A 26866-nucleotide genomic window follows, 5' to 3' on the forward strand; every position below is an offset into this window, starting at 1 on the left:
AGCAGCCTGCACAGGTCACAGTGTTTACAGTGCGTTGTACCCGAGTTGCTGCAGCGTCTCTCTGACCGCGGCGCTCTGCGGGTGTTTGCTGCGGATGAGTCGAGCGGCCACGTCGCTGCAGCTCTGCAGTCGCTCCTCTCCGACCTCCAGCTGCTTCAGGAAACCCTCAAACTTCCCACGAAGCAACTGACACGTCCACAACAAACACAGACACTCTTCAGCTTCATTGTTTTTAAAACAGCATCATCATCAGATCTTGAGAGGAAGAGTTTTCCTGTGATCAGGACGTAACGATCACATTACGATAAACAGCACTGAGCAACAGTTTTAGCCACTTAAAATACTGATCTCATTTCGTTTTTTTCTGTTTTCATGGTTTTATTTTTGAGAGCGTCCTCACTCTTGCACTGTGCTTTACATACAGATAATAATAAACCTGTAATCCGTGACGATCGGCCTGTAATAATGTCAGACCTGCTGATTCATCTGTACGGCTCTACCCTAGTTAGACAGGCGTCACCTGAACGTGCTGGTAGTCGTTGCCCAGGTCCTGAGACTCTGCCGTCTGTCTCTGCCGGATCATCCAGTCCTCCAGCTCTGAGGATTCACGTGTGAACTCATGGAGGTGGAAGACTTCCTGTAACCTCTGACCCCTGACAGCAGACAGTGAGACCACATGTGCACAGGCGGGTCAGCCACCGAACATTTTCCATTTGAAAAAACAGGATATAAAGCAACTAAGAGCAGACGCAGCTATTATCAAGGATCAATCAATTATGGTATTAATGAGGTTGGAAGCGTGAGACTGTCTCCACTGAGGCATTCAGAGAACCTGTGCACAGCACTGGGACTGATTACACTTATAAAACAATATAGTGATATGCTTTAAAATGAATTGTAAAATCAGCAGCAACAACAGAGAGAAATAAAAATCTTGGATTATTCCTCAACGTTAAAACTCTGTATTTGCAGTTTGGAGCTTTACCTGAGAGCAGCCTGGTGCTGCAGCTGCTGGTGCAGGCTGCTCAGGTGGCTGTAGGGTCTGCTGAGCTCCTCCAGACTCCAGTTCTGGACCGCCTGATCCACCTGGTCTCCCAGCTCCTCCACCTCCACCTCCAGCACCTCCAGCTGGCCCTCCAACACCTGCAGGACCAGGAGGGGACTGTTCACAGACATCCAGGTCTCCTCTTGTTTCGGTTCAGACTTCTCACTCACAGTGTGTGTTGTACCTGATGTTTGGTGATGAGACTCTGTGTGGCCAGTTGGTCTTTGCCATAGTCATCACTGGTCACCAGACTGAGAGTCTCCGTGAGCCTGGACTCCAGCTCTGAGCAGTCCAGCAGCAGCTGAGGACAGATCACGTTCAGACGCACTCAGTTCTTTATATTCACTGAAACTTAATGTAACATGCAAATACAATGACTCACTATCATTGGACATGTAGAGAAATCTACTCCTTCTCTGTTGTTTGCATCCAGTGCTAAACTATAACGTTATTGATTATTTCACTTCTATAGATTGGCTCATTTTATTTTCATAAAGCATCTAAATAATGTAAAGGAAGAAGTTGTAGCTCAAACATTATGTGAAGTATAGTTCAGCTAATCTAAAGCTAACCACTGATTTTACTGATACTTTTGATATTGATAAAACTGGTTTGTTGTTTAAAAGCAAACTCGATTGTTCATAAGTAAGTAAAACATCAAAAAAAGTTTTCTATGAGACCTGACGGAGTTATTTCCAACAATAAGACAATAATTAGATACCTCTCAAAGTAATCATCACCTCTCCGTCCCTCTCACCTGTTCTCTGGTGATGGCCTTGCTCAGGTGGGCTGCTCTCCTTTTGCAGGCCTCCTCAAGCTCCTCCCATTCTGCCCTCAGGTGGCTGCACCTGCAAAAAAACAGCAGACACAGGTAAGACCAAAACGTCACAATGAGAGAACAGAAAAAACGTTTCACACAGTGTTTCATGAACAGTAGAGAGACTTTAATGATGTTTGTTCAAATTCTTGTTCTGGTCACGAATCTTTCTTCATAAACTAAAGATGCAAAACAAAAGAGGAATCTCTGACATTAAAAAAAAAAAAAAAAATTTCAACCCCTGAGAGAAATGAGCACCTCTGGAGCACGTCCGCTCCGTCTGATTTGCTGGATTTGGCCAGGCTCCGCCCCTTCTCCAGGACGTGGTTCAGGTGTTTTTGGTGGGCGTTCACTTCAGCCTGTAAATCCTACACACACACACACACACACGAGGCTTTAAATAAGCAAACTTACAGGTTGATCACAAATGATCCCCATCATCATTATTGTTATTATTATAATCGTTTACCTTGTGTTTCTGCATGAGGCTGATGGCTCCAGCCAGAGACTTGTCGTACCCTGTGGACCCAGAGGCAGGAAGGTGTTCAGAGACCCAGCTGAGCTCCAGGTCCACATCGTGATAAAACCCAAACAGCAGCACCGACGCCTCCAGCTGAGCTCGACGCCGGTCCAGAGGCTTCTGGAGGGATTTGAACCTGCGGCACAGACCTCATTAAGTCAACACCATCTGGTTCAGGTTCCTGTGTTCAGTCAACTATGTTAACCAGATACTTTTTTACTGCTCATATAATTTATCTGATTCTTTTATTGGCAAAGTTTTTGATTTTAAATAGAACCTAAAAACCTGCTGCATTCTGGAAAGTCACTTCTATATATTCGCTGTAGAGAAATGGACCCTTTGAAATTATTTACAGCACATTATCATTGTAGTATTTTATGCTAAACTTACTTTGTAAAGTTTACAGTGTGAAGAGTATTATGGTTCAGCACCTTTGTAAGAAGCAGAAAAACTATCCCCTCACATCATTTTACAATAATTATTTTACTCTAGCGACTTCAACAACGTCTGAAAATAGAAGTGAAATACTCGGGTCTGTAGTTGATGCCTGAGCTGCTCCCGATAAAGAAATTAGTATCATCAGTGCAGCTGTTGCTAAATCCAGCTGTTAACACGCTGCAGCGTGGACTCACAGAGTGAGGTACGTGTCGGTCTCCTGGAGGATCCTGTGAGAGTCAAAGTGGTTGGAGGCGAGGTGTTTGGCCCTGCTGACGATGGAGTTGATCTTCTCCGCCAGCTCCTTGGCCTCCTGCTCCAGCTGCTGATGCTCCTTCACACACAAACAGCTGTTTCATAAATTCACCCCTTTCCCTGAAGCACAGTCGTTTGGTCATTTAGAAAAAAGCGTCTCCATTATAAAATTTGTCCCCCAGAGAAGACGGACACATTCATCTTACAGAATTTTAGTTTTCTTTTTTAATAAATACACAACATAAGAAAACATTGTTGGTAACTTCCTTAGCTGAAGATCAAATGTCCCAAGCACTTCAGATCTAGGTCACTATTTAACATGTAAAAGTAAAACTTAAAAAGTAATTAAAAAAAAAACGTAAAAATGTTGATGAAACAGCTGTAGCAACATTTAGCACATGTAGCAAGTTTAAAAATGTAAGATAATATAATAATAATAATAATAATAATGACTCCTCTGCCTCCTGCATCCCCAATCCATCTACCTTGTTTATTGTATCATCGTTTGTAAACAGCTTGTTTGTTTTGTTTGTATTTTCTTGTATTTTAAAGGCTCATCTAACGACATGTAAATCAGCTTGAGATATAAATGCTCTGGTATGTTGCTTTGTTTCATACTATATATTTGTCCATAAACAAATAAACATTAAATAAATAAATTTAAAAACAGTGGACAGGTGTTATATCAGTGTCCTCACCTTCAGCAGCTGTCGACTGGAGCGCAGGTCGTGACCTTTGGCAGCGTTGTTCAGCATCCACTGGATGGCTTCAATCTTCACTTTGGCATCCTGAGGACGGACACGAAGAACATCAGCGTTTATTTAGCTAAACTAGTTACCGAGCTTTAAGTTATCACTCAGTAGTTAGCTAGTCAGTTCATCAGTTGTTCAGTTAGCTGGTTTGTTACACTGTTGGTTAGCTGATCAGTTAATTAGCTAGCTAGGTTACTCTGATAGCCAGTCAGTTAGCCAATATCTAACTTAGTCAAGAGTTAGCAAGGTGGTTAGCTGGTGTGTAAGCCGGTAAGATAGTTAACTATATTATCCAGTTGTCAGTCAACCAGTGTGTTAGCTAATACTTCCGTCACTTAGACAGCGAGGGTTAGTCAGTTGACTAGCTTGTTTGCTAACCAGTTCAGTATCAGTCAGTTAGCTAACATTAAACATTCAGCTAGTTGGTTAGCCTGTTTATCAGCCAGACAGTCAGGAGGTAGGTTAGTAGTCAGTTGGCTAAATTAATCAGTTATCCAGTTGTGTTTCAGTTTGTTAGTTAGCCATTCGTTCAGCTAGGCATCAGTTTTAATTAGTCAGTTAGCTCAGTTTGCTAGCTAGTCAATACCAGTGGTGAACTGGTCAGTTTAGATAGCTAAGGTTAGTCAGTTACTGAGGTATTTACCTGCAGCAGCTCCATCAGCTGTTCCTGCTGTCCCGCCTGTCTCAGTTTGTCTCCTCTGTCGGCCATCTTGTCCTGCAGTCTCCTCCACCGGCTGCTGAGCTGAGTGGACTTCCTGCTGATGCTCTGACTGTTGTAGTGCTCCTCAGCCAGCATCTCCTGTCCCAGCTCAACACACACAAACGCATGTAAGGTGTTTATGAAAAGTGACACTAGTAAAGTAAATGTCTTCTTCATTGTATTAGTGTCTCTTCACAAATTACGCAAACTATCAAAGAAACAGCTGTTTTAACTACTAACTAACTAGAGAAGAACCGGAGGGGAGCAGTTTACCTGAACCAGTCTGTCCAGCCAGACCTGGTTAGCCTGCATCTCCTTCTCAGCTGCCTCGTGTCTCTTGAGCTTGTGGAGGACGTTGGTGGGGTCGCGGTACGACTCGTCCTCAGCCACCTTAAACTTCTCCTCCATCCACAGCAGCAGCTCGTCTGCGTCCCTCTGAAACTCCTGCAGCACCAAACGTCAGGGAAACTAATGACACACTATCGTTTGAAAAAAACGCTGCTACAACATTTTTAACACGACGACACTACAAGAGACCGAAGGGTTTAATGGACGGATAAACAAATCAAACAAAGAATGGAACTGATAACCTGTCTTTACATACAGGTTGGTCCTGGTGTGATGATATGAGAATACCTGGTATTTCTTGGAGGCCAGCAGCAGACTCCTCCTCTCAGTGCTGCTGTCTTTCAGCCTCACGTTGGCCGTCTGGATGCTCCTGCTCCTCTCCTTCATGCTGAAACATTAACTCAGTAGTTTAAACAGAATTACATAACATGCTCCATCACCACTAGTTAGGTTTGATTGTTGGACTTGCACTGGAAACTTATTGGTTAATCAAGATGTTGTTGTCCAAATTAAAAAATAAATAAATAGATAAATAAAGACTAGTGAAGTTAATTACCTTTGATCATCAGTTCTTTGGGCTGAAAATCTGTTCAATTGTTATGTTGTTTTTGCCAGAAATTAAAAAATATCTGATAATAAATTGACAATCATTTTTTTATATAAGTTATTTAAAAATTACTTTAAAGCTGTGATAATGTATGATTTTATAATATCGATGTTTGAACTGACGATGTGAAAACAACAGGACTGGTGAGAGAAACCTCCGTCCGTGTGTTGCATTTCCTGTTTTATTTTGAAATTACTTACTTCACCTTGTGTGTGTTCTGTGTTGTTTTGCTGTGCCACGTGTCTCATTAGTTAATTAGCCTTCAGTGTATGCGTAGGCTTGTGTTTCCTCGTCTCAGTTGCCAGATCATTGTGTTTAGTTGCCGGTTGCTTCGTCGTCTACTCGTCGATTAATCAACCAATCAGCTCACTCAGCTAAAACCGAATCGCTTTTTAAAAAGTGATGATTCACAGGTGTTGTCTTCACAACTTGTTTTTGCTGAAAACAATTCTTATTAATATTCATATAATTATTAATATTGTGATGATAATTAGATCCATATTGTCCAGGTGTTACCTACTTCAGGTAAATACAGACCAAGTCAAAACCTTCATTGTTGTATCTTCTCCATATTGAACAAAGAGACAAATTTCCACCTGTGTTCTCTTACTGTTTTGCGGCGTAGTGTTGCTGGTTGATGAGCTCCAGACTGCGCTCTCTGAAATGATGGACTCGTTGGTCCAGAGCCTTCAGGAGACCTTCCAGCTCCTCCTGTCGACCCAGCAGACTGTGGACACTGTCCACCGAGTCCTGCATCAGTGAGCGCAGAGAGATAATCAATATACACAGAAGTTATTCAGCAGGTTTTACGTTTCGAAGCACTGCTTTCATGTCTCAGTTTAATCTACGTATATTCAGGAATCTAACTGAAGTCAAGTTTCACTTTCAGGGTCGATGGACCATGAAAACAGATCAGAGTGAAGCGTCCTCACCCCGACGTCTTTGACCCTCAGTCGGGCTTCGTGTCCGGACAGCGCCGCCTCAATCCGGTCTCCCTCCTGGTTCAGCCTCTGAAGCTCCACCTGCTGCTCCAAATACTGCTTCCTACTGGTCCACATGTTGTCCAGTTTGGACCAATCAGAAGAGAGATTGTCCAGGGTTTCCTGGATGTCCACACCACCCGTCGTCCTATTAGAGGAGCCCCGCTGAAGAGATTCCCCCAACTTCTCCATCTCCTTCAGCCTGAGACACAAACACACTGTACTGGTCATTTACACTGTAATTATTCATTCACAATATTTATTAATAAGAACAATAACTTGATTAATTGAAATTATAATGGAAATAAGGCTAAAATGTGTTCAGTTCCCTGAATCTACTTACATTTCTCTTTTTGTGCATAACTTTAATGATTTCAACATTAAAACTGCTAAATCAGTGATTGACAATGGAATCTCATCGAAAATACACAATTACTGTCAAAATAAAAATTTAAATGGAATCACCATTGACATGAATATATTTTAAATTTCAAATGTATTTTATATTTAAAATTTTTGCATTTTGATCAAAATTATGATTTTAAATAATTTCTAATAGAAGAAAATGAATTAAAGGTCAATGTCTTTTTCTTCTTATTAAGGCAGTGTTGTGTTTAGAGTACGCAAAAAATAATTAATTTAGGAAATTATTTATTTTCAAAATATAAAAATATTAAAGTTATATTTAAAAATTTTATAAAATTTTATCACATATGTGCACTCAAATAAAAAAAAATTATTAAATTATTTAATTTCGTATTGACAGCTATAGACGTCCATAAGTGAAATGAAATCTGGTCAAATTTGCTTCAAATTTTTCTGTTTTGTTTCTTAGAAATAAAGTAACTGTTCTTTCTGTTATAGATTAGAATATTTTCTCTAAGCATTGAGGCCACAGTAATAACCTGTGTTGTGTTTTATTGTGGCGGTACCTCCTGACTCCTCCTCTTTACCTGCTCCTCTGCTCCTCCATGTCCAGCCGAAGCTCCTGGTGTTGTTCCAGCAGGGCGATGGCTGAGGCCACGTCAGCGGCCGCCTCCTCCTGCAGGAGACGGTCCTGCACTGAACCGGCCCAGCGCTGCAGCTCTTTGGCCTGCTGCTGGAAGCTCTGCAGCCTGCGGGCCTCCTCCAGGAGGCGCTGTCTGTCTGCAGCCTGATGCTTCACCTGGGAGACAACCCATGCAGGTCGTTATTTTTAAGTAGATTAATTCCTCCTTTTCTGTCTTCTGGCAGAAGGTTAGAATTGAACTCTAACCTGTTTCAGCAGAGCTTCGAGACCCCGAACCTCCTCCATGATGGCTGCACTCTCTGCCGGACTGCAGTCCTGCTTCCTGCAGCACAGGAAACAAACATCCGGGACTATGAGATGCAGTAAACTTCTCACCTCAGATGGTTCACGTGAAAAACACCAAATCAGTGACAAAATTTTTATTGTTTTAAAACACTTCTGCTTTGTCTCCTAATTAGTTTCTTTTTCTGTCTCATTTGTTTATTGGGTTTTACAGCACAAATTAAAAGAGGAAGAGTGGTGGTCACTATCAAAGATCCACAGCGACTCTCATTAGTCTTCAATAAAATTTAGCAGCAAGAATCTCTCTGCCATCAGGGGAACAACTTCAACCTCCAACAAAAGTAACACGTGTCCTTTTAAATCTTTACCATCCTCTTCGTACCACCTCCTCCTCTTGGTTCCTTCTTTTACAAGGAAACAAACTAATTATTCTTAGTTTTTCTGTAACAGTCCTACAGCCTAACTCAGAGCCGTACATCTTGGCGACGCTCTTCAGGTAGGCGATCTTGCCCTCCAGGGTCTGGATGTCTCTGAGGGCCTGAGCCTGGTTCTTCTCCTCGGCCAGCAGGGTGAAGGAGCTGCAGCCCACGTCCACGACGTCAAGCCGGGACAGCTGACCCTGCAGCTGACCTTTAGCCTCCTCGCAGCTCCGCAGGAAGGACTGCACGTCTGCCGTACTCAGCAGCTCGTGGCCCTTCTCGTCCTTCAGCTGCTGGATCCGATCCCACCTGAGGACACGGAGGAGACCTGAATCAGCTGCTTCAGTCCAGGTCACATGTCTACACTCTGCTTGATTTTGATGGTTTCTACCTGTTGGAAATCGTCCTCTGTCTGGCCTGGATCTCTCTGTGTTTACTGTGCCGACTCTTCACCAGCTCCTCCGCCATTTTGATGATGTCATCCAACCGGCCACGCCCACTTGCCAACTCAGTCAGGAAGTTCTAAAACAGGAAGTCAATACAGGTTAAATCTGTTGGGCTGTCTTTCTACACCACCATCATCATCATCATCATCTCCACCTGCTAATAACAGTCCACACGTTGTCTTCATGTACATGCAGTTATGCTCTGCACTAAGGCATTGTGGGTAATGCCCATTAACATGCTCCATTACTTATTATAGTATTGAAAAAGAATCAATATTTAAATATTTAAACCTTGCCTAAGCAGGACCCTTCAAAACCTGGTCTTTAATTATTATTTATTTACTGTCTGATTATTGATGTTTTAATCACACGCGAAGATGTTGTTGCCAGGCAACAGTTCCAGCACGTGACTCGATATAAAACCACACCCCGCTGTGTAATCACATTGGGTAAAGTCTTCACCTCATACTTGGCCTGCACCACTCCCAGGTTGTCGGCGTCGGTGGTGAAGGTGTTCAGGACGTTCTCCTTGTCCTCCATCCACGACTCGAACTCCTGGCAGCCGTTGTAGAATCGGTGCAGACGCAGCGTCTCCTCCAGACTTCTCGTCTTCGACTGAAAACAACAACAAATCAGAAACTTACTTTAAGGGAGCCTCACATGAAGCTGCATGTAGCTTTAAGTGTGTCTGAATTTACTGCATCTTTACCATCAGTTTCCTTTGTTTTATTTCATCTTAACTCCATTATCATCAGACTACATTTCCCACGCTGCCCCTCTCTCACCTTGACCAGGTTGTGCAGGGAGTGGTAGTCCTGGTCCAGAGCGGTTTGTGTGCTCTCCACAGTGTCTCTCTGGTACTGTGGGTCCGGCAGCATCGTTGTTTGGATCTCAGTCGTGCTGCGACGCATCGAGCGGCTTCGCCTCGGACGACTCAGCTTCCTGCTCGGGCTTTCCGGCACGCCAGTGGTGGAGACAGGCGGGGTGGGGGGAGCAGTCTGAAGAGGGTGATGAAGACGGGAGGAAGATTAGGTGATGACCTTGTAAACAACTAAACAATTGACAAGTTTCTGAATTTTAATCTCTTTAATTTCAAAGACAGTGGCTTCATTAGTTCTGTAGTTTTGTTTACAACTCGTCTGAAGTATAATAATTGGATTTGTGTTTGTTTAACATGCAATTCCCTGAACATCCACACTGTAGGTAATGTAAGGTTATATAATTTATTTTTACTTTGACATAATTTATCTGCAGTTTGAGTTCTTATCTATTTTTCATCATTCAAAAAATTTCATTTTAGACAATTTCAACATCCTCTCATTCCTTTGCGTATTAATTTTCTTACAGGATCACCAAAGATGATGAATATCTCATCCTGAATCCACAGCATCAAAACTGTTTAAAATTCTTACCACAACAAAATAAATTTATATCATCTGCAAATAAAATCATTTTGAGTGTTTTGGAAACCTTAACTCTATCGTCTGTGTTCAAAATTAAAACAATAATGGGCCTAACATCGAACCTTGCGGAACTCCAAAAGGAACATTTAATATTATTTATCTAAACATATCAATATCTATTCATATTTACCTATAATGATCAGAGACAATGGTTAAATTCATTATTTAAAAGTTACTGATTATTGATCGTACGGTGGCTGGGAGGAGGGTCAGGTAGGTTTTGGGGATGAGCTGCTGGTTTCCTTGGCCGTCTCTGGCCAGAACTCGGTCTCCATCCGGCTCGGTGCTGACGATTGTTATGATGTCGTTACGATCCCATTGAAACTGGCCTGAACACAAGACAACAATCAGTTCATATAATGACTCTGGTCGTGGGAGTCCTGCAACAAGAACAACAACTTACAGAAGCATCTATTATTCTTTTATATAAACCAGTAAAAGACCCAACTAGAAAACATAACATGTGTGTAAAAATGACTCATACCACAGATACTGACAGGTGTGTGACTTATGAACTAATCCCAACTCTTTTATTCCAGAGTCTAAAGGTTTTTACTAATAATTACTGGAGTTTGACTTTGAATGTTTGTGTCATTTCCCATCATGCTCTGCTGTTTAACAGTGACACAGATCAGACCTGCAGTACCTCTGCTGTATCTGAAGCGGACCTTGGCCTTGCTCTCCTGTCTCTCAGGGGCGGAGCTCACAGAACTCCTCCCACCCTTTGCGCTAGGTGATGATGTCGCTGATCCTGGCCCCTCCTCCTCTCCCGATGAGTCGCTGTATTGGATCATTTTACTCTGGTGAGGCTCCGCCTACACAGGTAGAGTGAGTGTCAGCACAGTTTTGCCCTCAGACGTGGCGAGATGACGACACTTACCCTCGCAGCTTCACAGATTTGAGTCTATACTCACAGTCAGAGCAGTTTGCTGCGCTGCGCTCTTCGCCTGCTCCGACAGTCTCTTTATCTCCGAGGCGTAGGCCACCATCTCTTTCTCCAACCGTACGTGGCGCTGCAGCAGCGCCGCCGTGCTCGACTCATCCTTCCCATGATCCTCGCTGGTCAGTAGCGGTTTCCTGTCACCCAACCAGGATTCGGACTCTGCCACATCTGCAAAGTACTGCACAGAGGAGCATCTGTCTTAAACCAGGGAGGTCTGAGGAAACCTGGACCCAGGCCCCATAAACAGGGACACAGCAGGAGGTTCAGAGAAAGACTGAGATATGTATTAATTAATATAAGGTAGAAGTTTAAAGCATTTCCATGGTTACCTGTTTGATGGTAGCGGCAGCCTGCAGTCTGTTGCGGCGTCCCGTCACCTCCTCCGTCAGGTGGCTCCACTGCTTCTTTAAGGTCTTGATCCACTTCTGGACGGCGCGCTGGTTCACCTGACTCTGCTTGGTCAGCTGATCCTGACCTCGACCCAGAACCCCCTGGTACAGAGACTCCTGAGCCTGGATCTCCGCCTCCAGCCCCTGATGGAATTAAATCAAATTCATTTATTAAGTTGATCATCCTGATCCATCCGTAGATGAATCATCCCCACTAATTAGTAACTCGGGTTGTTTACATTTCTATTCTATTTCATTTACCATACTATATAATAATATATAATCTTATGACATTAAGTCACCTTATCTTAGTTTAGCATGTCTTATCTTAGCTTAGTTTAGCTTAGCTTGTGCGTCTCACCTTGTGTTTGTGTTGGGCCAGCTGGATGTGGTTGAGGTCTCGTCCGAGTCCGGCCGCCTGCAGCTTCAACCAGCGCTCATACAGCCACGCCTCCAGCTCCTCACAGTCATAGAAGAACTCAAACAACCTCAACTGAGCCTCCAACTGTCTCCTCCTGCTGCTGCTGAGCGACACCAGAGACTTGTACTGAGTGTCGAGAGCTCTCACTCTGCTCTGAATCTGCTGACCGTCTCTGACTTTTCCCTGGAAGAGAGAGAGAGAGAGAGAGAGAGAGAGACAGGGATGAGCCGACATCTCTCTCACCCCCTGACCTCCTTTGACAGCTTCACCTGACAGTGATACCGGACACGGTGTCGTACCCTCAGAGCTGCGCTGCTGATGGCGGCGATGGTTTCACCGTGCGCTGAGATCTGAGCTTCCAGGAGATCCTGCTTCTGAAGGAGAGAAGCCACCTCCTCCAGCTGCTTCCCCAGTTCAGAGGAACTGGCCTGGGACTGAAGACCAAGAGGGGAGGGGGGAGAGCAGCGAGAGAGAAGAGAGGGAGGGAGGGAGGGAGGGAATCACTTTGATCTTACACAAGAAGATCTGTTGTATATAGACTTTTAATCACACCTGGTCTCCTCCTGAACAAACCTGCAGCTCTTTCAGCTCCTGGGAGACGAGTTCGATGTCTCTGAGGACACTGAGAGTTTCAACTACATTTCCCAGCAGCCCCCTCTGCTCCTGCAGCTGCTGCAGCAGCTCCTTCCATCGACGGCTGATGCTCTCCTCCCTAAGACACACAAACATACACACATACAAATGATTCTGTCCCGTATGATGTTCTTCATAGTTTGACATTAAGATGATGTTATTTTGTTTTAAACAGTAGAACTGAATCAGCAACATAAACACAGACTCTATTATTAGTAAGTGTCTGTATTCTCATCTTAAACCTCCGACTCACCAAACTCTCTTACAAACTTGTTTCAACGTGCTGAACGTCTCTTCTACATGTCTGCGTTTTAATCGTTAGCATCTCCGTCAGAATTTCACATCATGAAGCTTAAAGTCCTGCGGTCGGAAATCAGCTGATGAAAACACGTCTTCAGATTTAACTGTAGAGTCTGAAGTCTTGTTAAGAAAATCAGAACAAGAGAAAACATGTCTAAAGCCATGATGACATCATAGAGCTGCACTGTGACACCTGATGTTATTTTTCTGTCATTGACTGAAATCACTTCCTCATCTTCAGACTGACGGAGCTGCTGGTGCCAGTTCCACCTTCACTCCTCCAGCTGACCGAGGTCGTTCTCACCTCCGGATGATCTGCTCCTTGCTGTGGTAGTTTCCTCTCTCGACGGTCTTGGCCATGTCTCTCAGGGCACTGAACCGCGGCTCTCTGGCCAGAGCGTCGGTGGCGAGCGCCTCCAGACGACGGCCCGCCGCCTGAGCCTCCTCCAGGGTGGACAGACCTCGGACGTCCTGCCTCCGGACCAGACGCACCGTGTCCTCCAGATACCCCTCCCTCAGCGCTGCCTGAGAGAGCAGAGACAAAACCACTGAATCTATCATCCATCCATCATCCATCCCACACTCTGGCACCAGCTGCTCATCAGGACAGGTGTGTTTACCTTCCTCCCAAACTTCTGGGCGAGTTGCTCCAGGTTCTCCAGACGAAGCAGCGCCTCCTGCAGGGCTCCTTCTCGCTCGTGTTCGGCTCTCTCCAGCAAAACCCAACTCTTCTCTATGTCGCTCAGGGTTTTACCTTCACACACACACACACACACACACACACACACACACACACACACACACACACACACACACACACACACACACACACACACACACACACACACACACACACACACACACACACAGAAAAGCAACATTAGATAATGTAGAAAACGTATTATGAAACGCCAAAGACGTCATATCACTCTGGTTTCCTGTGATCACAAAATAACGTTTTATATTTATTCTTATATTTATTCTAATCACTCTGAGAGATTAGAATAAGTGACAGTTAAACACTGAAAACAAACACGAAGGCGATATTCAGTTTAGTTTTGTTTGAAGAAGAAAAGCAACAAATCCTCAAATTTAAGAAGCTTGAAACCTTTGCTTAAAGAAAAGTCACTAAAACGATGATTTGATAATCACATAATCACATTTAACAGCTGTGGATTCATTTTCTGTCCATTAAACAACTAATTGACTGATTGTTGCAGCACAGTGTGTAGATTGTGTCTCGTACCCTCCGGGGGATTGTACGCCCACTGGTTGTTGGCGGCCAGCTGAGTCTTCAGACTGAACAGATGAGCCTCAATCGCCCCGCGCTCCTAAAGAGAGAGAGACACAGTCACATGTCAATCAGCTCCATGGTTAGAAAAACAAAAAGGACAAGATACAGAAAAAGCAGTTGTAAAAATACCTGCGCTTCACTATTATAATGTTATATATTGTGTAATTATATATGTTATTAATCAAAACAGAACAAGTTCTTCTGGATTCATAATCTCAGTCACTTGAATCCTGCAGGGACGGATCAGGATTTTAGCGCTGGGGATTTTTTATTGTCATTTAATTTTAATAAAAGTTTTGTAGTTTTGCACTTGAATAAGTTTTTATTAATTATTATATATTATATATTTTTTAATTATTTTTTTGGTGTATCTGTGTCAGCAGACGAGTCCGGGGCAGGTGTGACAGGTTTCACTCTCGACCTTTGTGACGGCGTCTCACCTGGTATTTAGGAGGCTTCTCCACGGTTCTGTAGGTCTTGAACGCCGTCATCAGCGTCTGCATCTCCCTCAGAGAGTTTGGGAATCGTCTGTCGTTCAGCTGCACCACCTTCAGCGAGGAAACAAGCGGTGAGACGTTCTGTCACTTCCTTCTCTAACTCACTGCATGGCTCATCTAAGTCAGTCCTGGTGTCAGTCCGTGTCAGTTTCTGTCGCTGGCGGTTCTGTTACCTTGGTTTTGATCCAGCGCAGCAGATCTGAGACCAATCTCTCATACTGCACCTTCATGTCGTCCAGCTCCATCAGCATCCCGACAATCTGAGGAGACAGAGTCCTGCATCAGTCTGTTGTCTCACACGTCCTCAGAGTTACACTCCAACATCTGTCACCGACGGCTGCAGCGATTCCCAGTATCTAACATTCAACATGATAAAGTTCGTCTGTCATGTCCGAGTCTTTGAAGGTTAAAAAGTTTTGAATTAATACAAAACAAAGCAAAGTTTTACAATCTCGTGATCAGGGACCAAATCCATTTTTGGTCTTTTTACTTTCTTTTCCCTGTAACCCTCGAACACGAAGAAATATCTCCCTGCGGCCTCTTGTCAACGGTTCCACATGTGAGGAGTTCAGTCACAGCGTTTTCACTCCTCACATTCTTTCATTTAAATCATTTAGACGGAAAATTATCGAGTGTTTCTCCCCGATAAAGGAGGAAAAGATCAGAGAAATGTCTGAGAAATAAAGATGGTTCGTGCAGCAGAAAGAAGAACTGCAGGTCCGTGAACATACAGACACTAAAGGACAGGACGCTGCAGAGACACGGGACAGACCTTGTGGCGAGGCGTCGCAGGTGATTCTCTCCTGTACTCCCTCTTCAGCCACTGACCGCTGAGACTTCCTCCCACTGACATACTGATACCTGTCTACATGCACACCTGCACCCTGTCGGCCATGACGGTCGCTTCTACACACCTGGTGCACTTAGTGTAAAGACACGTGACTCAGGTAGCAGGTACCTGGATAGTCATTGTTGAAACCACTAACATACCTGGATTCTCCATACCTAGACTGCACCTGAAACACACCTGGCACACCTGTTCCCTCCGGTTTAAAGCTTTTTTAACAAACTGAAATGTTTCGTTAAAACCACCAACATCGCCTCAACTGGACATCACCTGATGTATAAATTAATTTAAACCTGAAACATCTTTGTTGAACATGGAAAGAACAGGTAAGGACCTGCACACACCTGAAGCATACAGTGAGCCTGATGGAGATGCACACACCTGGAACACACCAGGTACAACAAGGAACCTCCAGTTTCAGCCTGTGAAATCTTTGGTGAAACCTGCTTCCAGATTCCTTGACATACCTGAAAACACACCTGGCTCAGCTGATGAGCGTGGCAACCGCTACACACCTAGAAACACACCTTGACATCTGATGCATACAGTATCTAAATACCCCGACCACAACTCCAATTTAAGAAATCTGAGCCTTTATTGAAAACTCTACACACCTGGACACACCTGGACACACCTGAAGACACCTGAACATACCTGAACACACCTGAACACACCTGGACACACCTGGTGCGTACAGAACAACTTCTGAAGATGCCTCTTTATGCCTTGACCACAACTGTAACACACCTGGCACACCCTCTGCCTCAGATTTAAGCCTGTAAAGTCTTGAAATTGAAATTTTCTAATATACCTGAAAAAACCTGGACACACCTGGTGCGAGAGGTTAAACTGCCAGAGACAGTTCAATATACCTTACCATACCCAGTCTCAGCCCATAAATCCTTTGTTAAACGTGCTAACATACCTGGAACACACCTGTTACATCTTGTATACCTGCTGGAGATGCTTTTAGACACACACACACCTGCGTTACACGGCACACCTTTTACCTCCAATTTGGACCTGGACAGCCTCCGGTGAAACCTTTACACACCTGGAAGTGCATGATACAGCGTTTTACCCAGACGCCTAAGCTTCTGGACATCTACCTGAATACCTGAATACACCTGAACCCACCTGGTGCAAAGAAACCAACATTACGTAACCCCAGGCAAATCACTGGACCTGGACATACCTGGTTTGCTCGAGCTCCAACCATCACAACTCGACATCAGGAGGTTCGATAACAAATTAATCAATAAGTAAAGATGTTAAAATCTCAATCTAACATCTGATCTGTCGCAACATCTGACATCACGTCTGCTGCTGATGAAGTACGAGGGGGGGGGGGGGGGGGGCTGCGCAACATCCTCCATCAGTTTCTGTTAATAACTGTCGATACAGACGAGCCACTACACGGAGCTTTACAGAGACTTTCTACCTGCTGGAAACAGCTGGAACCTTAGAGCCTCAACGCAGTAACTGATCCATTAATTAACAGTTAAAGACGTTACATGGACGCAAAAGTCGTATAAACTTTACCACCAGTTCTGATTCAACCAGAGACGATACGGAGATGAACTCCCTCAGAACAAATGAGAAAGTTAAATTCTCCTCACGTCACAGAAACCTGTTCTCACAACAAACATGAAGCTTTACCAACAACAACTGTCTATAAATCCACAGTGAAATCTTTGTTCTGTTTCACCGTGTTGTCAGGTGCGACATCTTAGACCCTGAAGCTGAAGTGTAAAAGTCCAGCTCCGCCCCTCCACCCCTCCGCCCCCGGCTCTTCTCCTCTCCTGGTTCAGGTAAAGGTGTGTTTCAGTGGAGTCTCTGAATGACTGCTCATGTCTCTGATGTGCTGCCTCCAGCAGCGTCTGAGCGTCTGTGTGTGTGTGTGTGTGTGATCTGATGTGATTAGCTTAGCGTCAGCAGCCCCGCCCACAGCGAGCTACACAGTGTAGACAGGTCAACAACAGGCTGCACGGTCACCTCACCCCCCAACATGAAGCACCACGACTATTATTACTGTAAATATGAATAATAATAAAGATGGTACCTCTGCTGTAACAGGTGAGCAGCATATCTTCTGTGATGTGTGTTTATTATATCTTCTGTTTATCTAGTTGTTGATGTGTTGAAGTGTCACAGCTGAGATTCACTGAGTCCCTCAGTGACTCCCTCAGCACCAATCAGTCCTGACTGTAATCCAGCAGTAATCCACACTGAGTGACAGGTAGAGGGGGCGGGACCTGATGGATTACAGGACGCCCACTTCTCTAAGCGCTGAGGAAAGGAGCTTCAGTGCTTCCTATTTGATCTCCTTTAGCGTAGGAAACGCCAGAGCTTCCTTTAGGAAAGGAAAGGAGGAAATGCCAAGGTGGAGGAGAAGTGACTTTTCCACCGCAGCCCGTGTGAGCGTGGATGAGCTTTAAACACTGACTGCTGCTGCAGCACCAAGAGCAGCCTGCAGAGGGCGGGGGAGTCCACGGGTTGACACTAGGATTTATGATAAAGGTTCGAATTCAGTGTGTGAGTACTACTACTGCAAATACTACTTTACTTTACTAATTTATCACAGTTCATCAAAACTGTTAAACCGAGTCAGAGCTGCAACTGATTCGTCGTTTAAGTCGTTTTTCAAGCAGAAAAAACCAAATGTTTGTTGTTTAACTGAGATGATTTGATGCTTTTCTTCGTCATATCTGATTGTAAAGTGAGTATTTAGAGATTTTGGATAAAACAAGAATGTGAAAACAACATCTTGGGCTTTAGGAAATCAGAGCGGGTCACTGTTTTCTCCTTTTCTTTTAGGACAAAACAAACTGATCAACTGAGAAAAGATGATCTGCAGTGATATTACAGTTTATATTCTCTAACACAAAAGGGAGAAATTCAAATTTCACTTTGACTTTTATATGTTTACATTTTTTTTGGGAGAACCAACGTTTTGATCTGTCGTCAGTGCTGTCTCTGAAGTTTCACAAGATCATTGAAAGATTGTAGAGAATCATCATCATCATCATCAGTTTCCCAGAGGCTGAATAAATGTCTTTAAATCACTTGTTTTGTCTGAGTAACAATCCAAAACTCAAAGAACATTGAAGTGTTTTTACACCACAGACATTTAACAGTTGATAACCTGAACCTGTAAGAACCAGTAAGTTCTGGGTTCTGCCTTGTTTTCCCGCTTTGTTGACATGCGTCACTGAAGAGGCGACACAGGGACAAACGTCTTCAGCGCTGATGAGGACGAGTGTCGAGAGAACAGACAACAACTGAAAAAGTGCCGCTTATACGTGACATGAGACTGACTCCAGACCAGCTCCGTCCACTTCCCCTCGGTACCAAACCCATAAAAACCATCACATTACTCCTGAACCTGAAGACAGGAAGTGACGAAAAAGTCAAACAAAACGATGCAGCGTTTGGTCACGCTGCATCGTTATGGAGGATAAAGAACTTGGAGGATAAAGTATAAACCTACGCCACCAGATCATCACTAGGAAATGTAATTAAACTGGTGTCGTGCTCCACCACACAGCTCACAGCTCACACTGACAACAAGTGGAAAAGATCTGATCAAGTATCATTTTCTGCCGATTCCATTTCTGTTAAAACCAACCAATTGATGGTTTAATGCTCTGGTTATAAAAGTGATCTGTTGCAGGACGGTGGTCTGGTGCTGCCCCCTGGTGGACGTGGCTCTGACCTTGGCGAGTCTCTTCTGGATGGTCTGTCCCTGCTTCATCTTGGAGAAGTAGTGGTAGTACAGGGACACGTAGGTCATGATGGACTTCTCGTCCGGGTGAGGGACCACCATGTCCTCCACCTCCAGCAGCTGCATGATCCCGAACTGCCGCTCCGCCAGAGAGAAGGCGTGCTCCAGGTTGCGGCGGGGGTCGTCGCCATGGAACCGGCGGTAGTCGAAAAGGTCAGGCCTTGGACGAAGAGAGACACGGAAGTTAGAGTGTGTGTGTGTGTGTGTGATTTCTGTATTAGATCAGCTGTACAGTGTGTAGGTGTGTACAACCTGCACACACACATGCAGCTTGTTGACACATACATATGTAAATGAACGTTAGTGAAGAAGAAGAGAGGAGGAAGATGACGACAGATGGATCCGTGTTAGTTTAGTTTTATTTTCTTACTTTTTAAAAACACTGTCACTGATTTTACATCAACATTCTCTCAACAAACAAACAAACAAACAAACAAACAAACAAACAAACAAACAAACAAACATCACTGATCACACTGAAAGTTGAGACTCAAAAAATGAAGAAACACAATAAAAACTTTAATAAATCATTTAGTGTTTGGTTCCTGCTGCAGCTTCTGAAGATGTTCTGTGATCACATGAGTGTGTGTGTGTGTGTGTGTGTGTGTGTGTGTGTGTGTGTGTGTGTTACCGGTGGGCGTGGATGAGGGCGTTGAAGGCAAGTCCGTCCCTCCAACTGGACGAGAAGTCCTGCACGTTGACGCCGTCGTAGCCCGACGTTTTCCTCTGGCACCAGATCAGAAGAGCCTCCTTCGCCGAGCGGTGCGCCACACTGCCTCCCCCTCCCGCCTGGGGGGGGGGGGATGGGAAGGACAAGACACAGAGAGGGAAGAGAGACAGAGAAAGAAGGAAGATAATAAAGCAAAAAAGATGAAAAATGAGAAACAGTAGGACAAAGGTAGAAGGAAAGGAAGCAAGAAAACAAGATTAGGTGGGATGAAAGAGGAGGAGGAGAGAGGGAGAGAAGACGTGAGAAGATGATGAAGAAAAAAAAGACAAAGACAAGAGAGACGAGACAAGGAAAGAGAAAAGATGAGGAGAGAAATAGATGGACAGAAGGAAACAGGAGGAGAGGAGATGAGAGGAAAGGAAAGGAGAGGAGAGGAGAGGAGAGGAGAGGAGAGGAAAAGAGAGGAGAGGAGAGGAAAGGAAAGGAGAGGAGAGGAGAGGAAAGGAAAGGAAAGGAGAGGAGAGGAAAAGAGAGGAGAGGAGAGGAGAGGAGAGGAGGAGAGGAGAGGAGAGGAGAGGAGAGGAGGAGAGGAAAGGAAAGGAGAGGAAAGGAGAGGAGAGGAGAGGAGATGAGAGGAAAGGAAAGGAGAGGAGAGGAGAGGAGAGGAGAGGAGAGGAAAAGAAAGGAGAGGAGAGGAAAAGAAAGGAGAGGAGAGGAAAAGAAAGGAGAGGAGAGGAGAGGAGAGGAGAGGAGAGGAGAGGAGAGGAGAGGAAAAGAAAGGAGAGGAGAGGAGAGGAGAGGAGAGGAGAGGAGAGGAGAGGAGAGGAGAGGAAAAGAAAGGAGAGGAGAGGAGAGGAGAGGAGGAGAGGAGAGGAGAGGAGAGGAGAGGAAAAGAAAGGAGAGGAGAGGAAAAGAGAGGAGAGGAGAGGAAAGGAGAGGAAAAGAAAGGAGAGGAGAGGAGAGGAGAGGAGAGGAAAAGAAAGGAGAGGAGAGGAGAGGAAAGGAGAGGAAAAGAAAGGAGAGGAGAGGAGAGAGGAGAGGAAAGGTCAGGTCACATTTTTTGTTTTTAAAAAAGGGAAATAAAACTTTTAATATTCACAGAGCTAAACTAGAGACTGTGAGTTGTGGTTGTTGCACCTCGTCCAGGTTAATTGGTCCGATCTGGAACCTGAGGATGATGATCCACAGCAGACCCAGGATCAGCGTCCGGTCCCCGTCCACCACGTTCTCCGGACCAATCAGATCCACCCGAATCTGACGGAGAAGAGGGTGACTGTTCAGTGTAGAGATCGACACAGGGACCATGAGCTTCACAGTTTACAGTGTTTTTTCTGAGCGCCTTGGACAGGTGAGCTACCTTGGTTTTGAGGAAGTTGATGGCGATGCTGTTGTTCTCCAGACAGTGGACTCTCAGCTTGCGGCGGCTGGGCGGAGGCAGCGTCTCCCTGGAGATGAGCTCGAGAAGCCGGATCAGAGCGACGCCGGTCTTCAGCTCCGTGTAGACGTCGGTCAGCTCCACGCTCTCCTGCGGGAGGTGGCGACAGTTCAGGACTGACAGCTGAGGTTCTGCTTTGACCAGCGTTTTCATCACAGAGCTCTGACACTAAACTGTTTCTTCTTCACTGCTCATTTAATAAAACTGAAGTTACTGCAAACACGACTTTTCTACGTCTAATGTGGATGTTTTGATTCTCTCTTCAACTGTGAAACAAATCAGCACAAAACTACAATATTAAAACCAAGGTTGTAATTTAAGTGCAACTTTGAGGTATTTTACCGAGGTGTGAAATTATCCATTAATTCACAAAAATGTTAGAGCGAAGTGACTTATCCTGTGGCCCTTTGGAGGGGCCCGACCCCTCGGCTGGGACCCATACAGCAGTTCAAAGTAGCTTCACATTAAGCAGCTACAACAGTAAACGCTGCTTCATCAGTATTAATTACAATCAGACATCTTACTAACGAGTACTTTTATTATTAAAGTGCACGAAGCTGATCATACTTCTGTACTTTTACTTAAATAAGAGTTTAAATGCAGGATTCAGAGCATCTTTGATATACTGGTAGTTTGACGTGAGTGAAGGGTCTGAATAATTCTTCCACCTCTGCTTGTTGTGTCGTGTGAGCAGTAAGTTTACAGAGCCGTGATGAGAGTAACGTGAGTTAGTCTCATCACGGCTCTGTGACTGACAGGAAGTTCATTGTGAAAAGTCAAAGTGCATTTTAATCATCCCGAGAGTCGAGTGCTGCTTCCCCCTGAAGTGCGTTACATAACGTCTCTGTCCAGTCTGGTTCAGGACATCCTGGTCATCTACAGGCCGCTCCTAACTTTAGACTCACAAGTGTTTGTTCTGAAAGGATTTACGGTTCCTTTATCAGAACCTCTCAGAACCTGAGGATTTACTTCCATGACCACAAAGGCGACAGTCCTGCTGACACCGGTCTTCTAATTCAGGACTCCCCTGAGCTAAACCAAGCCCAACAGACATTCCCCACTTAGACTCTGAACATGGGTCCATTTCCCCAGTTTCCCCCTCTACTTATGCAGCCTGAGGGTCTGCTGCTTTGTTCCTGTTGTACAGTTCATGTGTGACGTCTTCAAACGTCTCGTTTTGTCCGACCAAATGTCCAAAACAACAAAAAGATTCAGTTTACTGAAAAAGAAAAGCATCAAATCCTCTCACCTGAGGGTCAGACAACACAAGACATTTACAGACGTCACCTCAGTAACCTGCAGTTTTCACTATTTACTGGCATTTTATAAACAAAACAATTAATCAAGAAAACAATCAGAAGTTGCAGGCCTATGTTTAATTCTAATACTTGTCTTTTCACTTTATCCACTTATTTGCTTTTGTATTATTCATTATTACTCAGTCTGTAATTTTGTTAACCTTTGTTGCAACAATTTTAAAAAGGACATGGACAGTCAAGGCTTGTAAATCTTACTACAAAGATCGTTGTATGTTATCTCAGTAAATCTAAATAAATAGAGAATGAGATAAATTAGTTAAAGATCGTCAAGCTGCTTGATCAGTTTGAAGTCTAAGAAATGCTCCTTGTTGGAGTTTCTATATTTGTTTCCTCCCTGTTCCTTTGTCTGTCAGCAGGAAGCCTTTAATGGATGGTTTGGTTGTGGTTATATTTTTGGATTTCTGCCATCAGACCATTAGCTTTAAAAAGCTGATGACGTGTTTGGGTGTAACACTGAGCTGTAGGATTTCTAGTAACTCGGTAACACAGTAAATGTGAAACCATACAAGAGGAAACAACCTTTTATACAATCACCTTGGTTTGATTTCCTGTTGCCAGTGATAACATTGTCACACAGAGGTCATCACATGAGACAAAATATGACAATAGAAAAATAGCTTTAACCCAATCAGAATAGAAATAAGCATCAAATCTGCAACTAGCAATTATTTTTATATTTAAGTAATCAATCATTTACTCTCTCAATCAATCGTCAACAACATAAAATGCCCATCAAAACTGTTCCAAGCACATGGTTTAATCTTCAGATTACTAATTTTATTTTGTTTAAATTTACTATCATGCAACACTGACATAACCAGACAAATTATTTAAACAATTAATTGATTATCAAAATTTTCTGTCACTCTACTAGTTGATTAATCAGCTAATCAGTAACTCTATGGATTGTGGTGGAGATCATTTTTAGGGTTGCAACTAATGATTATTTTAATCTGTGTATTATTTTCTCAATTAGTTAATTAATCATGTTGTCTGTAGCATGTCATAAAATCACATGATCACATTGTAAGATCTTTTACAAGTAAAATCTATATCACTGAATCTGTAGCTGTTAGATTTATTAGAGTAAAAAGCACAATATTCAATATTTCTCTGACATGGAAAAAAAATAGAATAAAATAGACTTAATTAACTTCCAACACTGTATGGGTAATTTATTCATTTATTTTACTTAAATGCAAATGAATGTCAGTAGGAAAAATATAAATACCCAGGAATGTTTTTACCTGTAGCTTGGTTAGCTAGGTTAATATTAGCATTTAAGCTAACTTGCACTAGCATACCTTTCCCTGAGCTACTGTCGTTAGCTAACACAAATTTTCTTAGTTCACATTCGGTGAAAATGTTCGATTTAAACATTGTTTAACGCGGGGACAACATTTATATTAACTATGGTAGATTTACACAGATCGGATTTCAATTGATAATCATGCTAATGTTAATTAGCTACAGTCCGGCTATGAAACCGCCATCTTGGTTTATATCATGGTCATAGATTGATGTGTAATGAACCCTGTCGCTTTACTCGCATTTATACAACTGTTTACGATTAATGAATACAGACTCACCGGTGAAAACACAATCTTTTTAGTGATTTAAGAAGGCGGGAAAATGAGACTTCAGGTAGATGTATACAGACAGAAAACTTGATTTATTCCGACCTAGAGCGACCGACTTCCGTTACAGTCCACACGCAAACAGGTGAATTCAGACATGGCGCGGGATTTCTTCCTCACTGTCTCAGCAGCAGCGCGCTCAGTGCTGCCGCCGGTGGTCGGGAGACACATTACAACAACACTAATACACTGTAAACGGCCAAAAGTATGTGGACACTCACTTTTACTCTGTTATTCTTTAGTTTCAAAGAGGAAGACTTAAAGTTAAACTTTTATTTAAGTTTTTTTGCGCCTAAAAGAGTTTAATTTAGTGTGTTAACTCATTGTGCCATTATAAACCAACTGAGTTTCCAGTAATAGCACAGAACACATGACCATGAGCTGGATAAGAAGATGAAGTAAATGTGTGGATGGAAACAGCGACAGAGTGAGAGCTCTGTGGTTTTTCTCTCCCCACCGCCCTCCTGCAGAAACCCCTGAGGAATTCTGGGAATGAAGATCAGCGGCGGGGCTCAGTGTTCAGCCAACAGCTGCCATCCAGTTTATCAGAGCAAAACACATGAAATCATGCCAGAGCTACACGGACCGAGAGGAATCTGTTAAACCTGATCCACAGGACACGAGACGGAGCTGGAGAAAAAACAACCTGCATATTCTTACCCCACAATGTTTCTGAATTATTGTCTGTGGAGGAAGAAGTACTCATTGTATAAATACTTCATTACCAGTGAAAGCTCAACAGAAGAAAAGTGTTCTATAACTAAGAGTGTTCTTGTTTTGGAGGAACCTAGGGGTCGGGCCCCTCCAAAGAGTCACCAGATAAATCTCAAGGGCCGTGAGATGATGAATGGGAAACATTCGCCAACATTATGTTGTATTTAAAAACTCGTCATGTGTTTTCATGTAAAATCTTAATCTGAAAAGTAACTGGAGATCAGCAGGTCTGGAGGCTGAGAAACAGTCACTCATCATGACCGATGATTAATGTGTGTTTGTCTTTGTGTTACCAGCCGAATGACCGCAGTTAATAGCTGCTTATCAGACAGGAACGTGGCTCAGAACAGAATAACACTGACATCATCACAGCAACACAAACAGAAAACCTCTGGCGTATGAAACACTCGACACCTCAGAGGGGAATCTGATTTTTTTCATCTACAATGAAGGTTCCCTGTCACTTCTTCAGAGAGGAGACATCAGGATTCTCTGTGTCCACGGTGGTTTCTGAGCGGCTCACTGCAGACGTTCTCTCTCTGATGGTTTCACAACTTTATTTAAATCTAATTCGGTCCTTTTTACTGTAATGGTGACCAGCTGTGACTTGAATCACAGAGGTTTCCTGTGGCTTTGTGGGGAAGCTGTAAAACAAGGTGGAAACCTGGAACTGATGTGAACAGTCTGGCTGCAGTTTCACCACCATTTATGATTCATTCACTTGATATGATGAACTAACTTTTCCCATTCTCATAACCTCTTTATGTTCATACTATTTTCTTTTTTGTTTCTGTAGATGTTGTGGTCATTTCTGAGTCGGATATGTTGTTTAATTTTTGTCATAATACATTTAATATTCCCTGAGAATCACTGATTCTTGTTTTTTTTCTTCTCTCTGTGACTTTTCTCTAAGTTTGTGATTCTGAAAATCGTTTGAAGCTTCTATAAAATGAAGATCAGTTCACTCAAATTAAAGAAACAAACCTACATACGTCCTCAGGTCCCTGTGGTGGACGATGGTGTTGTTGTTGAGCTGAGCCTTTAACCACAGACACAATGAACTGAATCTGTTCTGTCTCACCTTGTTCTTGGAGAAAACACTGTTCATCCACTTGGTGAAGGTTTTCTTCTGGACCGCCATCCTCTGCTCCTGCAGCTCCCTGACCCGGCCCGCCCCGTCCTCGTCCGCCTCCATCCTGACCGGCGGCGGCACAAACACAGTTTCAAACAAGGTGAAAAGGGACAAGGTTCTGCTTCATTTTCACAGGTATAGAAACCCCCAAGGACAAAAGTACGACCGACTAACATGATGTTTGAAATGCATAAAAGAAAGACTTTTACATCCCCTTCACTAATGCAGAATATGAGCGTATAATTATATATGACAGGAAAATACAGCAAACTATTAAATACAGGATGAAATATGAAGATACACACAATTCAAGAAACTGAATGCACTAGATGAAAGGTCATGGGGTCATTAGAATATACAGGGAGATCAGGACATTTCAAAGCTGGTAATTACTGAGGAAACCTGAGGCTCAGAATCAGAAACATCTTATAAACCAACAAACCCCAAACATTTTTTTTTTTTTATTGCATTCAATTAATTGTGCTGATTTGTTTTAATGTGTTTTTACTTTGTAAATTAGTTTGTATCATTGTTTTAAAAGGTGCTTTACAAATAAAGTCTATTATTATTGTTATTATTATATTTTGCCAGAGGTTGCAGGTCGTGTGGTTTCACACCTTCCTGCTGACTGAAGGTTCGGAGGAGTGAGGATCTCTGACGCCTTCACCTTCGTCTGAGGGAGAAAGTCTGAAGAGGTGAAAAGACAGTGTGTCTCACTAACGCCTCCTCCACACCCTGCAAACGCTTCTTCTGTTTATGGCTCATGTACAGCG

At 43.5% G+C, this 26866-nt stretch overlaps 1 protein-coding gene across 1 annotated transcript in view; it reads right to left on the reverse strand.

Annotated features, from left to right (window-relative positions):
* Positions 1–26156, reverse strand: part of sptbn5 (spectrin, beta, non-erythrocytic 5) — a 46422-nt gene extending 20266 nt beyond the window's left edge. The window contains exons 1-37 of the mRNA XM_056393828.1: positions 26043–26156; positions 21214–21381; positions 20994–21110; positions 19818–19975; positions 19118–19346; positions 14729–14815; positions 14499–14606; positions 14011–14095; positions 13385–13518; positions 13069–13289; positions 12405–12543; positions 12131–12265; positions 11772–12014; positions 11351–11554; positions 10993–11199; positions 10725–10893; positions 10271–10407; positions 9401–9613; positions 9078–9230; positions 8561–8691; positions 8227–8478; positions 7715–7790; positions 7413–7624; positions 6412–6661; positions 6090–6229; positions 5161–5260; positions 4798–4968; positions 4468–4632; positions 3771–3860; positions 3015–3151; positions 2332–2518; positions 2121–2230; positions 1803–1893; positions 1230–1346; positions 986–1143; positions 521–653; positions 41–186 (exon numbers count right to left, since the gene is read on the reverse strand). Of these exons, the coding sequence (XP_056249803.1) occupies positions 41–186; positions 521–653; positions 986–1143; positions 1230–1346; positions 1803–1893; positions 2121–2230; positions 2332–2518; positions 3015–3151; positions 3771–3860; positions 4468–4632; positions 4798–4968; positions 5161–5260; positions 6090–6229; positions 6412–6661; positions 7413–7624; positions 7715–7790; positions 8227–8478; positions 8561–8691; positions 9078–9230; positions 9401–9613; positions 10271–10407; positions 10725–10893; positions 10993–11199; positions 11351–11554; positions 11772–12014; positions 12131–12265; positions 12405–12543; positions 13069–13289; positions 13385–13518; positions 14011–14095; positions 14499–14606; positions 14729–14815; positions 19118–19346; positions 19818–19975; positions 20994–21110; positions 21214–21381; positions 26043–26156 (5687 nt within the window). The remainder of the gene's footprint in view (positions 1–40; positions 187–520; positions 654–985; positions 1144–1229; positions 1347–1802; positions 1894–2120; positions 2231–2331; positions 2519–3014; positions 3152–3770; positions 3861–4467; positions 4633–4797; positions 4969–5160; positions 5261–6089; positions 6230–6411; positions 6662–7412; positions 7625–7714; positions 7791–8226; positions 8479–8560; positions 8692–9077; positions 9231–9400; positions 9614–10270; positions 10408–10724; positions 10894–10992; positions 11200–11350; positions 11555–11771; positions 12015–12130; positions 12266–12404; positions 12544–13068; positions 13290–13384; positions 13519–14010; positions 14096–14498; positions 14607–14728; positions 14816–19117; positions 19347–19817; positions 19976–20993; positions 21111–21213; positions 21382–26042) is intronic.
* Between the last annotated feature and the right edge of the window lie 710 nt (positions 26157–26866).

Source organism: Seriola aureovittata, chromosome 13, assembly GCF_021018895.1.
Source record: "Seriola aureovittata isolate HTS-2021-v1 ecotype China chromosome 13, ASM2101889v1, whole genome shotgun sequence".
In the NCBI taxonomy this organism is placed as follows: Eukaryota; Metazoa; Chordata; class Actinopteri; order Carangiformes; family Carangidae; genus Seriola; species Seriola aureovittata.